Source organism: Nerophis lumbriciformis, linkage group LG09 (genome assembly GCF_033978685.3).
Source record: "Nerophis lumbriciformis linkage group LG09, RoL_Nlum_v2.1, whole genome shotgun sequence".
Classification (NCBI taxonomy): Eukaryota; Metazoa; Chordata; class Actinopteri; order Syngnathiformes; family Syngnathidae; genus Nerophis; species Nerophis lumbriciformis.
Genome location: NC_084556.2, coordinates 44,294,268 through 44,307,041, shown reverse-complemented (window position 1 = coordinate 44,307,041; position 12,774 = coordinate 44,294,268). Strand labels below are relative to the sequence as shown.

At 40.1% G+C, this 12,774-nt stretch overlaps 2 protein-coding genes across 4 annotated transcripts in view; one reads left to right on the top strand and one right to left on the bottom strand.

Annotated features, from left to right (window-relative positions):
- Positions 1–390: 390 nt before the first annotated feature.
- ptrh2 (peptidyl-tRNA hydrolase 2) lies at positions 391–2,020 on the top strand. 3 transcript variants are annotated; one of them, XM_061963088.1, is made up of 3 exons: positions 411–502; positions 610–678; positions 829–2,020. In XM_061963088.1, exons 2-3 carry the CDS (start codon positions 652–654, stop codon positions 1,351–1,353), a joined length of 552 nt encoding a protein of 183 aa, XP_061819072.1. In that variant the 5' UTR covers positions 411–502; positions 610–651; the 3' UTR covers positions 1,354–2,020. The 3 variants fall into 3 exon arrangements, with proteins under 3 accessions (XP_061819073.1, XP_061819072.1, XP_061819074.1); XM_061963089.1 differs by lacking the exon at positions 610–678 and having other exon boundaries at positions 391–502; XM_061963090.1 differs by lacking the exons at positions 411–502; positions 610–678 and adding an exon at positions 507–574.
- A 1,457-nt stretch (positions 2,021–3,477) lies between these two features.
- Positions 3,478–12,774, bottom strand: part of cltca (clathrin, heavy chain a (Hc)) — a 73,063-nt gene continuing 63,766 nt past the window's right edge. The window contains exons 22-30 of the mRNA XM_061963087.2: positions 12,400–12,557; positions 12,035–12,307; positions 11,587–11,904; positions 11,149–11,280; positions 10,968–11,078; positions 10,710–10,880; positions 10,374–10,595; positions 9,009–9,084; positions 3,478–4,432 (exon numbers count right to left, since the gene is read on the bottom strand). Coding sequence (XP_061819071.1) covers positions 4,299–4,432; positions 9,009–9,084; positions 10,374–10,595; positions 10,710–10,880; positions 10,968–11,078; positions 11,149–11,280; positions 11,587–11,904; positions 12,035–12,307; positions 12,400–12,557 — 1,595 coding nt within the window. The 3' untranslated portion in view covers positions 3,478–4,298. The remainder of the gene's footprint in view (positions 4,433–9,008; positions 9,085–10,373; positions 10,596–10,709; positions 10,881–10,967; positions 11,079–11,148; positions 11,281–11,586; positions 11,905–12,034; positions 12,308–12,399; positions 12,558–12,774) is intronic.

Genomic DNA, 12,774 nt, shown 5'->3' with positions numbered 1-12,774 from the left:
AATGGAAAATAACTTTATAGTATAATCACTGAATACATATAACAATTTAATGATTATTTTTTTCTTTTTACATTTTTTTTCTTTCCATGATGGCACGTGAGGCCCCGCCTCACCTGCCTCCAGTGACTGCACGTCACTGCAATATACAATAATGCAGTATAAAATCAAATCAAATCAAAGAACACTTCTTTATTTTTATTTTGTTTACGCATCATTTGTCATTTATATTTTACTTTGCTTAATTGCCTTCATTTTTTTTTCAGTTCTAACATTGTAATTGTGCTTTATAATGTCACATTGTTGTAAATGTTAGCTTTAGTTTCATTTTGAAAGCTACAACATCCGGGTATTATCGGCTGCGTTTTACCGTCAGTTTTACAAACGCCCTTATTCACTGACTCGATACAACCTGCGGGGGGCAGTAACATAAATGTACTGATTTCCGGTCTGTGACACAAGGAAAACCCACTTCCGCTGTGGTCGGCGTGTTGGAACATTTTAGGTGAGTAATTCTTTGCAACTGTGCAAAACTTCTAGATTAAATCTAATGACGTTGATGGATGCATTGTGACAAGTAAATGATTTAACTTTGATGTTCTTGTTTTAAAGATGTTTTGTTGACGTGGTGTTAGCATCTACTAAGTGCAAGTAATGCTAAGTAACAGGATCGAAAATAAAGTGAGTAGATAGTAACGAATTACATAGCTGCATTAAATAATACTTAATGTTCAATGACTTCATAAAAAGTTAGACGTTAAATAAAAGCCTAATAATGTTTCTTCCTGTTGGGAGGGAAATCTCATTACAAATTATACTTTGATGTTGCAGGTTTCAAACATGGACGTGCTTTGTGGTCCAATGGCCTTGGGTGTGGTCACAGGACTCGGCTGTGGGATCTTTCTGGGTTGGCAACTACGGTCCCGATTGGGTCAAACCTCCAAAAGCCTGAAGGCGGTTATGGGAAATGGTTGTGGTGAGGCGAGCGTGATGGGAGAAGGAGGAGAGTTCAAGATGATCCTGGTGGTCCGGAACGATCTGAAGATGGGTAAAGGCAAGGTGGCAGCTCAGTGCGCCCATGCCGCGGTGGCGGCCTACAAACAGGTCCAGCGCAGAAACCCAGACCTGCTCAAACAGTGGGAGTACTGCGGCCAGCCCAAGGTGGTGGTCAAGTCTCCTGACGAGGACACCCTCATTCATCTTCTGGGTCACGCCAACGAAGTGGGACTCCCTGTGAGTCTGATCCAGGATGCAGGGAGGACACAAATTGCTCCCGGCTCTCGCACAGTGCTTGGTATCGGCCCAGGCCCCGCTGGTCTCATTGACAAAATCACTGGAGACTTGAAGCTTTACTGAACTTCCTGCATAAAACAGTTCTGTCTTTCATACAAGAGAAGACGTGTCATGTCTTGCTGTTGGAAAAAGTTTAATATTTTGATGACTTTAATTACATGAGTTTGTTCTCCACCTCTGCAAACCACAATCATAAACCTGGCTCAACTGTTGCATTTCTGCCAGTTAGTGAACATCTCTCTAGATAAAGTAGTCTTATTGTGGCCTTTAATTTTACTAGTACTCCATTACTTTGCTGGGATTACTTTACCATCAATGGTCATTGGTCACACTTTGTTAGTTCAAAGTGTTTCTTGAGTCCAACAATTGAATTAACTTGTCTGTCATTTTTTATTCTATGAAGCGGTTCATGGTTAGACTTTTATAATATAGGTTTGGAGGTGGCATACAGAAAAAATTGTATTGAAAATGTATTTACAATCAACACATGCAGTTCATCCTTCATTTTACAGTGTGAAATAGTTTTGAGGAAACGTTACTTGCTGCAACAGATGTGTCTACTCTACAGGCCTTTTACTGCAATGTATTTTATGAACTTTGAGCAGAAGTTCTGGAGTTCAACAAAAAATGATATATCCTTTACCAAGCTGAAATAAGAAATTGTACTTGTTAACTGAAGAATATGTAAAATGGTCTTGTATTGGTTTATTAAAAAGCAGATGTGAATGTTCACATTTTCAGAGAAGAAATATTTTTTTTTTCTTAATGTAAGCAGTGTAGCATGTGCCATATCAAACTGCCTTGCAACAGCTCAGGATTTTAGCTCGCTGCCCAGCACGCTCACCTCTTACTCAGCGAACTAATTTTGGAGCAGACATTTTACAGAAGCACTACTTGAAAACAGTTGGCTAAAACCAATACAATTGAAGATTAGCATCTTAGCTTTATGTTAAAAATTACAAGTTGTCACATCTGATATCGTTTTACCAATGTTATTTTACCATATGTTGATGGCCATTAAAAGCAAGCTGATGGTTGAAAATGTGTTTTGACAATACAGTTACACACGTGTAACTTCAACATCTACAGACTTAAGGAAAATGTCTACTATGTTTAAGTTATTTGACCTTAGCAAACTAAATTTTAAATAATTACTAAATTTATAATTTAAAAAAAAAAATAACTGGGATTTATATAGCGCTTTTCTAAGTACCCAAAGTCGCTTTACATGTAGAACCCATCAATCATTCACACCTGGTGGTGGTAAGCTACTTTCATAGCCACAGCTGCCCTGGGGTAGACTGACGGAAGCGTGGCTGCAATTTGCGCCAACTGCCCCTCCGACCACCACCTGTCATTCATCATTCAGTTCACCGGTGTGAGTGGCACCGGGGGCAAAGGGTGAAGTGTCCCGCCCAAGGACACAATGGCAGCGATTTTTTTTGGATGGTAAGAGGCGGGGAGCGAACCTGCAACCCTCAGGTTTCTGGCACGGTTGCTCTACCCACTATACCATGTCGCCCCAATTTAGTAGTTAGGCACCAAATTAATCGTAATTGCCCAAATTTGATGTTAGATATGTATCTTTACCGGTACCTGGAAATGCCCAAGAAGTTGTGTTATTGTGTAAAACATGTTTTCTACATAATTTGAAGTAGGAATAATTTTGGATGTGGAAATTTTACCACAACCTCCTCCCAGGAAGCCTTTAACAAAAAATACAATTCAACCTATGATTGATGAATCATTGTAAATGTTTGTATTGTGTAGAACTTGGAACATGTAAGCTTTATGCATATTATGGTTTGTTGTTTTATTGGCTTGTGGTACATTGTAGAAATGGAAAACCTTTTGAAAAAGTAAAATTGGAAAGAAGAGCAAAACCGCACAACATGGAGAAAAAGCTGAATTATTGATACCAAAAAAGTACCACAATGCTCTATTTTAATGCATATCAACTTTTTGCCCATTTTGTGTATTTCATAAGCATTGTTAGATGTCATACTGCTACAGGTGAGTGGTTCTAAATGTGAAATAGTTAATTATGGTAGAAATACTGGAATACGTTGTACAGTTTTTTTTAATATGTGTCATTCTACTCATGTTGGACATAAATCAACATTCATTTTAAGATGTGATCAATACATTGGTCAATAAAAATTGACAATTGATGATTTACTAAAAGACTTTGACAAACCAGAAGCTTTTATTTTTAGTGGAAAACAAAAGGTTTTTTTCATTCATTCTCATCCTGGTTATGCACAATTTCTTTCTAGGATGGTTCAAGATTATACAATGAAAAAGGAGCAAATGATTGGTTTGTTTGCTAGATGTACTTGAAATGACCACCAGATCATGTGACGTGTGTCAACTACCATATTTGTCAAGCACAATTACAGCTAAGAGTCGGAATGTTGCGTTTTATAAGCGCCTTGATATCGCCATGATGACAGTGTGGATGTACAAAGTCCTGCATAGACTGGAAGGAGTCCACCTTGAAACAAATCAGGGGGACGTGAGTGGGACAAATGTAGTGTTTGTGGGCTGTGGTGGTCACATGATCAAATAGAATATACAATATTAAATGTGTTTTAGTCAGAGAATGCTGCTCACACAAGAAAAGGAAACTTCTACAATAATTTCTTCTCACTACTGAGTGCAAATCAGGTGCTTCATCACAACAGACCCTTTTTCTTTTACCCAGAAGAGAACTCGCTCTTCTTCTTGCCGCCCACCCTATTCTACATAAACCTTTCACCTTTCTAACGACATAGAAGAAATTAATCCAAACGGAATGTGAGAATATTCATCTTTGTGATTAAATCTTTGACAAAAAAAAACAAGAGTCCTTCATGAAAGCTTTAAGGGAGAAAAGTAGAAAAAAAGGAAGGTTTTCGTATGATCCCTAGTTTGTGCTCATGTAGGGGCAGAGACAGACAAGGGTATGGTGAAGCACTGTGGATGGATGCTAGCTCCAGCCTGCCTGTGGAGGAAAGCTAGGAGATTCTTTACATGCCGTAACCAAAGCCTGGCGCAGCGGCGGGCTGACCGTAAGCTGCAGGTGCCTGGTAGCCGTATCCATATGCTTGTTGAGGCGGTACGGGTACACTGGGGCCTGCTGTCAGCATCAGCTGGGGCGTGCCTGCAAAGTAACATAAAAATATAATTACGCTTGTGACGTGTCCACAAACACATGTACCGTATTTTTCGGATTATAAATCGCTCCAGAGTATAAATCGCACCGGCCGAAAATGCATAATAAAGAAGGAAAAAAACATAAATCGCACTGGAGTTTAAGTCGCATTTTTGGGGGAAATTTATTTGATAAAATCCAACACCAAGAATAGACATTTGAAAGGCAATTTAAAATAAATAAAGAATAGTGAACAACAGGCTGAATAAGTGTACGTTATATGACGCATAAATAACCAACTGAGAACGTGCCTGGTATGTTAACGTAACATATTATGGTAAGAGTCATTCAAATAACTACAACATATAGAACATGCTATACGTTTACCAAACAATCTGTCACTCCTGATCGCTAAATCCGATGAAATCTTCTTCCTTGTTGTCGCTCCTGGTATGCGCCACTAGCGTCCTTTCTTTCTGCTGCTCGATCGCCGTTTTCTGCTGCATATTTCACTACGTCCGGCTTGTAATCTGCAGTATATGATTTCCTTTTCGGTGCCATTTTTGTTCAGTTTTTGTAAGTTACCGCCAATGTAGAAATGATCCATTTTAATAGCTACTGCAGTAGCATATAGCAGTTAGCATCCCATGACCCACAATGCACTTCTGCTATGACCCTCCCCCGCCAAATTCTTATTGGTTGAGGTGTGTGTGACGATTGCTGACATTTTGCTTCGTCTCTTCCGTGAATTAGAAAATAATATTATTTGATATTTTACGGTAATGTGTTAATTTCACACATAAGTCGCTCCGGAGTATATGACATGGCCAAACTATGAAAAAAACTGCGACTAATAATCCGAAAAATACGGTAGACATTTACTCCTGTCCAAAGTGCAGCAGCTAGTTTACTGGCACATTGTTCAGATACAATAAAAGAGTTTCAACAGGTATCCGCAAATCTAATTAATGCTTTTCAATGCCATTTTTAATGCCACTTAATTTTAATGCCCATGGTCTATCGCATACAACCTATTATATATAGTCAGAAGCTTACAATTGTCTGTACACACAAACTTTTGACAATTAATCTTGAATAGTTGAAAAGTTTACATTAACTGTTACTATCTAGTGAATTAAAATTGACTGACAAGACTGTTTCATCCGAGAATTTGTATTTATTTATTTTAGCAGCAGCAGCACTTTTGGGATGGCAACAGCAAAAGTGGCTTTGTTGGTCACGCCAAAGACATTTGGCATCGTTAACTGCTGCCTGCCTTTAATAGCCGACTAGTGATTAGCTAATAACATGTGATTTCACTGCATTGATGCCCATTGAGCAAAGTTTGGAGGTGTGATTTTGCACCTCAACTGGCTTGAACAAAGTTTTGAAAAGTTAGCCAGCCAGCCACTTTTATTTAAATCTGCCATTTTCCCTACATGTATTAATTTTCCCGCTTTCGCCAAAGCATGGGCACGTTCACAGGATGTAGCATTGCAAGCATCCGGTGTTTTGACCGAGCCCAACGGCCATAGACAATAGTCAATTAAAAAGTTCCGCATGTCAATCATCACAATGTACCTTCAATTAAAATGATTAAAGGTGAACTGCACTTAAGCCCTTGAAATAAACATCCATCCATCCATTTTCTACCGCTTATTCCCTTAGGGGTCGCGGGGGGCGCTGGAGCCTATCTCAGCTACAATCGGGCGGAAGGCGGGGTACACCCTGGACAAGTCGCCACCTCATCGCAGGGCCAACACAGATAGACAGACAACATTCACACTCACATTCACACACTAGGGCCAATTTAGTGTTGCCAATCAACCTATCCCCAGGTGCATGTCTTTGGAGGTGGGAAGAAGCCGGAGTACCCGGAGGGAACCCACGCAGTCACGGGGAGAACATGCAAACTCCACACAGAAAGATCCCGAGCCTGGGATTGAACCCCAGACTACTCAGCGCCTTCGTATTGTGAGGCAGACGCACTAACCCCTCTTCCACCGTGCTGCCCTGAAATAAACATCCAGTTCTGAATGAATTGATCAAATATACCCAGAAGTAATTTTTTAAAATGTTATACATTTTAAAACATGCTCTATAAATGCATATGCTCTGAAAATATGAGGATACATTTTTATTCTGGATACAATATTTAAAAAATAGTGAAAAGGTTTTATGGAATAATAAATGATCATACTACAAATGCAAATGATGCATGGGTTTCGGAAATTGATGACTGATATGGACATTTTAGAAAAAGACTGATATTTGAAAAAAAATGCCAATAAGCCCTTCAGATGCTTTACTGTAGAAATAAGATGGGTCAATTTAACATACTGATCAGATTGTATTTTACAGCCTCACAATTGTTTAAAAGGAGTACACTAGATAGCAAGTTATGTATAAAGTGTCAGGCAGCTAAAACAAACTTGTATTAATTTACTGCAGGAATGTCAGAAAATAAAAGTTGTGGTCTGTTGCGAAAATTGCCTTGGTTGTTCATCCTATGCCACGTGGTGTGTTGGCCAATTTAGCTCATGTGCGTTGACCTGGAGACGACTGAAATAAAGGAGTTGTGTATTAACAAGCTCAGCTTCTTCATTAATATGACATGGTAACAGTTAGGGGCTGCACGCTTACAGTGACCAAAGAATGGCAAAGCTGTTTGATTGTGCCATCCAGCAGATTGGCCGCTATGGAGGCAGCGTTTTCACGCTGTCAAAAGACAGTTTGGAAGCCAAACATGAAGAAAAGAAACAGAGCAATTAATTGATGACCAATGTTAAGTTATTTTCATTTATTGTTTGATTGACTTATTGACTATAGGCCCAGTCCTACAATCGTATTACATTTTGTAATGCCGCTGGAAATCGTATTTAATGCTTTTTAATGCCATTTAATGCCTTAATTTTCGAACAAATCCATTTAATACTTTGTAATGCCCCGCAGTAACACTGACAAGAAGAATTGAACATTTAAAAAAAGGGTGAAGTCAAGATTATGTTCTTTGTCACAACACAAAGCAGTAATGCTGGCTGTGGTGGTTCCAGTATCAGATGAGTTTAAGTACTGTATGTGGACACCCCAGTCCTTGAAGCATTCGCTTATAAATCCGTAGTCCTAGAGCACACCCTACAGGACACGACCCACTATGCAGCCACAATAGTAACCTTGCAAAGGTGAAGAGTTGCTCCTGTGTTCCACGACCAGAATCAAACTATGTTTGAATTCCTGTTGCTTAGGTTGGACTAGCAGCTTTCCCACCAAGGGCCTAGGTTTTAAAGGTAGCTGTGCACAAAATAGTTAAGTCAGCAGGGGTGAAATGTACACACAACTTTCACCACAACTGTGGTATTTTCTTTAGAGAAGCTGTATGCATAAAAGATTTTGTTCCTACACACTATTCCCGCTATGCGTAAAGCTCACGGGAATCAGCGACGCCTGATGGTGTCACCACCAAATAAAGTTCACACTGACATAGAAAGGAGATGCAGTGTGTCCAATATATTTTTTTTTCTGAGATGTCATGACAGTTTTCAAGAACCTATTCTAAGCTGACCAAAAATTGTGCTCCACAGCCTCAATTAAATATTTGTACTTCAACCAGAACCAAAACCTGGTGGGCGTCCTACAAGCCACGTTTGGTCTATCCAGTATCATCCCGCACCATCTAATCCATTTCATCAAGCGGTAATGAGCTGACAGCTCAGCCCCTTTCTTCAGTCAATTGTCCGAAAAATGAAGTGAAGGTCGTTCCTTCCGACCACACTGTTGTTGCCAACAGAAGACATTGAAGTCTATTGGGGATGATCTCTAGCCTTGCTGATGGAAGAAGTTTGGGTACTCTTGAGCAGTCGTTTAAAGCATATGGAAGAAGGACAGTCAGGACCGGTATTGTTGGATGTGCTCATAAAGTACTCTTTAAAAAATGACATACAATATACTTTCTTGGCAGAAGAAAAATAATTTATTGTTCTGTATTTTTAAGAGCCATATTTGAGTGTTTAAATTTTTTTTGTTCTTTCCGGATACTCTTCAAAGAGATGCATCTGGGGATAGGTTGATTGGCAACACTAAATTTGCCCGTGTGTGTGAATGCGAGTGTGAGGCAACTTGTCCAGGGTGAACTCCGCCTTCCGCCCGAATGCAGCTGGGAAATGCTCCAGTTGCAAAAAAAACCAACATATTTGTGTCATATTCCTTTGAGTATGGATCGATCACTCTTTTCTAAGAGAGCACAGCCTGTAGGTTCATCGTGCACAATTAAATATCTTAGTTTCTCAAACAGTAATGTGTTTATGTACGTTTAGCTTGTGGTGTGTCGATCCTTAATGTGGGAAAATTTATTCATGTTAGCATTTAAGCTATGAGCTGTGAGTATCAAAATACGGCTTTTAGTCAGTTTTTCAATAATTTAAATTTAATAAGGTAATACTAACCGTCAGAAGTTTCAGCACTGTTATCATTAATACCGCTTATAATTACATCCCTACACCCAATACACCATATAGTGAAAGGGGAGCCAGTGAAGCCATGTTTGTTTTTGGCTCACAGTCAAAAAGGTATTAATTAGGGTTGTTACCATAGACGATAGGTTGTGTCTCTGTTGCTTGCTCCTCTTCTTTCCTTAGCGACTCAGAGGTTTCAAGCTTGTCCACCTATAAGATATAGAACACGTGCTTGAAGAAAACAAAAGGCAAACGATGTTCAGCAGACCTAAAAAATACATCTCTCGTATGTATCCACTAAAAAGGCCAGAAAGTTCTGGATGTCGTGTTGGCCAAAAAGGTGCATCATTGTAATGCTGTTCATGAAATTCTGTTCATTTTTAAGTGCATAATGATGTAATCAAAATCTCCATTAGCCATTCAACTTATTTCAAGCTGAAGCAACAGTGCGAACAGGAGTGGCCATGCACGTCTTAAGTTTGGTGGAAGGAGGGGACAAATCAGGCCTGCACTTCAAATTAAGAAAATAAGTTGCTGCAAACTGTCAATATTCATGTTGTCACACATGCTCATGCGAGTAGACGTCCAAAGGTTTAATAGAGCCTTCATGCTGTGTATGCTCATGTAGGACAGCTCACAAATGCTGTAGCATGTTTGCTGAATTGACTACAAATGTGATTACATTTGATTATTTCAAAGCCAAGATGTTGATCATGCAGTTTATGTGGCACTAATGCTGCAAATATATAGTTTTAACACGAGATATATTTAAAATTAAAAGTCCAAATGTGACGTAACCTTTCTAGCTACAGTATAGCCAGTTTGAGATAACGTATGCAACATTTTTTTTTATCACCATTCATGTTAAGGACATCTTCAGACTTATGCTAAGCTGGTGTTGAAAGTTTGGGTTGTCTACAAAATAAACACATGCATGATAAATGCTGCAATCCTCATAGTTCAATCCAAATGTGCAGTGAATGTTCACCTGCGCCTCAATCGCATCAACCTGCAAGAGAAGACGTGCAGCATAGAGGACAGTTACTAATGTTTCCCTCGTGCAAAAAGTGGCTCGGAAGCTGAAATTGGTTGACCGTAAACAAAAGCATTTTGGGTCATGTTTATGGTGCAATAAAAAGCAATACTAACCACTGTATTCTGAAGAACACACTGCCTTTTTGTCTGATACAGGTGAAACGTACATACTGTATATGAGCAAAGTGTTGGGCAATTTGCAACTCGCAGATCATTTTGTATTGGTCTGTGGCACTTTCTAGAAATACAAAAAAATTGGGGGGGCAAAGGCTGATATACAGGCTTTGTTTACTAAATAAAAATGGTCAAAATGGCCGTCGCATCTTTTGAATTTTCAGAATGTGCCCCTTGATGGAAAAAGACAGCGCTGACTCAAAGCCTTATGTTATTGTGTCTGCATTTGAATCTTGAACAGTTGAAAGGGTGTATATTATACAAATAAAAATGTGACGCAAGTGACCCACCTTACTGAGGTATTCTCTCATAACCTGGATGAAGTACGGCATGGAAAAGTCCATGATGTTGTGCCTCCACGAAGTCTCCAGCACCACGTCGGGCCGCAACAGGTCATAGCAGGAGAACAAGCAGGCAGCAAAACACTCCTTCTTGTTCTCCTGCAGGAACCACGACAGCAGCTCCTCTGCCAGCTCTGTGTCCTTAGACTCTGATGCGTACTGCATGGCATCCTGCAGGGAGCAAGTGACACAGGCAGGGTCAGGAATAGCCAAGTCATTTGAATTACCGGTAGTTATCACAAACCCAAACATCAGGTATGTGTGTTGCATGGCTGAACAAAGCACCTTGTAGAGCTTGTCCTTCTTACAAAGTTCCACACTCTGTTTCCAGCGGTTGTTGCCCTTAAAGAGATATGCGGCAATTCTTCTGAACTCAATCAGCTCATGCTTCTCCAAACGCTGTGCCAGTGAGATGTTGTCGAAGTTGTCATAGGCATCTATGGATGTCCTCAGAGCCTTTAAAAAGGGACATTTACAAAATGACACATCTGAATGAGGTTTCTTCACAGCACAAAAGTCACACAGACAACGCAGCTTGCTCACCTGATAGTCCTCTTCTGTGATGAAGAGGTTGTTAAGTGCTTCATTGACAGACTTGTTGTTGTGGTTCTGCACTGAACGCAGGTAGGGCTTCACCAGTGGCAGCTGTTTCACCTACGGAACCAACACATGATCATCTCAGGGCCAAACAAGTGGTCATGTGAAAGAAAGGAGAAAAGGGTACCTTGCTAAAAAAGTTGACCGCACGAGAGTGGTCCAGTCGTGGAGACAGCACTATAAGAAGATCGTTCAGTAACAAGGGTTTGAACTCCAAATAGAATTGGATGGCTTTGTAGTACAGCTCAACATTGGCCACCTATACGGCAGGTTCAAAAGGGAGAGCAAGTAGCAACATGTGAATTAATTTTATCATTCACAACTAATACAACCTGTATGGAAACATTGGTTAAAGATGTGCTTAATAAGTGAATACATTGATTAGGAATTATGGTAATTTTGTATATCACTTCATCAAAGTCATTTTAATTTCAAATTGTTCAAATGAATGTTTCAAGTAATCTCATTCAAATAAAGACTTCATATTTGTTGTCTTAAAATAAAAAACTGTACAAGGGTGAAGATGGATATGTATGTAACCTCCTGAGAAGAACGTCAAAGATACCTTAGTTATGATGTCCTTGAACTGTCCTTCCTTCCAGGCGTCTGTTGGGTGATTCATCATGGTGATAATGGCATTGTCAAACTCCTCGTACTTGTCGTACAGAAAAACCAGCTCGGCCCACAGGTGCGCTTGTTCCGCTGCTCTCAAGACTTTGGGGATGTTGACCCTGGACCAGAACAGTTCCAGGTGTTCTCGCATCTTCTGGGGTTTGAACTTGGAGTAAAGTATTGCAAGCTCTGTGAACATGCCCATGTGAGCACGCTCCAGTCCCAGAGCAGCCTCCAACATCGTGATCAGCTCCTCAAAATATCCGCGGTCCTGAGAGGAAGGGAAGACATCAGGTCAATAGGAATAGCTCATTATAATGATAAGGCCTTCCTTTTTTATTTAGATCATTAATTTCATATCAGCACTCTTATTTATTGCATCATGTTGGTTTCGTGCTTACTTGGTAGTAATTGATGAGCTCTTCCAGCTCATCAGCGTGCACCACAATGTGGAGGCCGCACATCTGAGCCAGTCGGAATTCCTGTCCATCTACACAGGCGAAGCAGACTTCCTTCCATGTACGTGTGCTGTTGGCCTTGCGAGCACCATCCACGGCAGCCTGGTATTCTCCCAGGTGCACGAGAGTTGAAGCCAGGCGACCAAAGTTAGAGACATTGTTGTATAACAGCTTAGCGGCATCGTACATTTTCTCATCATAGCAGCGGTCGCCAACCTATAAGATGGAAAAAGATAATGACCATCAGTTTTATTTTTGAGCAAGCCAGCACATTGACAAGGTCATTTACTCAATGAGAACAAACTAACTTGCTGAATGTGAGCGTTGTTGGGTCCGTTGATGAACTCTTCCAGTTCAGCCAGACGATTAGTCTTTGCCAAAGCAAAGATCAGCTCCGTCTCCACATAGGACTCACGGGCCTTCTTACGGGCCATTTGGAGGAATTTGACCAAGTCCTCCCAGTTACCTAAAACAAAAAGCATCCATTTATTTATGCGTTATGCTCAATTTCCATTTGTGGGACACAAAAAAAAAAGTTCTTATCCATTTGGATAAGAACATAACCAACTTGTGACATTCTCAACCCAACTCCATTGAAACAATTATTTAGCATAACTAAAAGCCTGACACTTTTCCCCCTTATTTTGCCTTTTCCATTATGGTTTTTTTTTATTAGTAAAATG

Bases quoted from the DNA above. Each gene is read 5' to 3' on its own strand.
- ptrh2 (XM_061963088.1), top strand. From the start codon at position 652: ATGCTAAGTAACAGGATCGAAAATAAA. The intron at 679-828 runs GTGAGTAGATAG...TTGATGTTGCAG, and splicing joins GTAACAGGATCGAAAATAAA to GTTTCAAACATGGACGTGCT.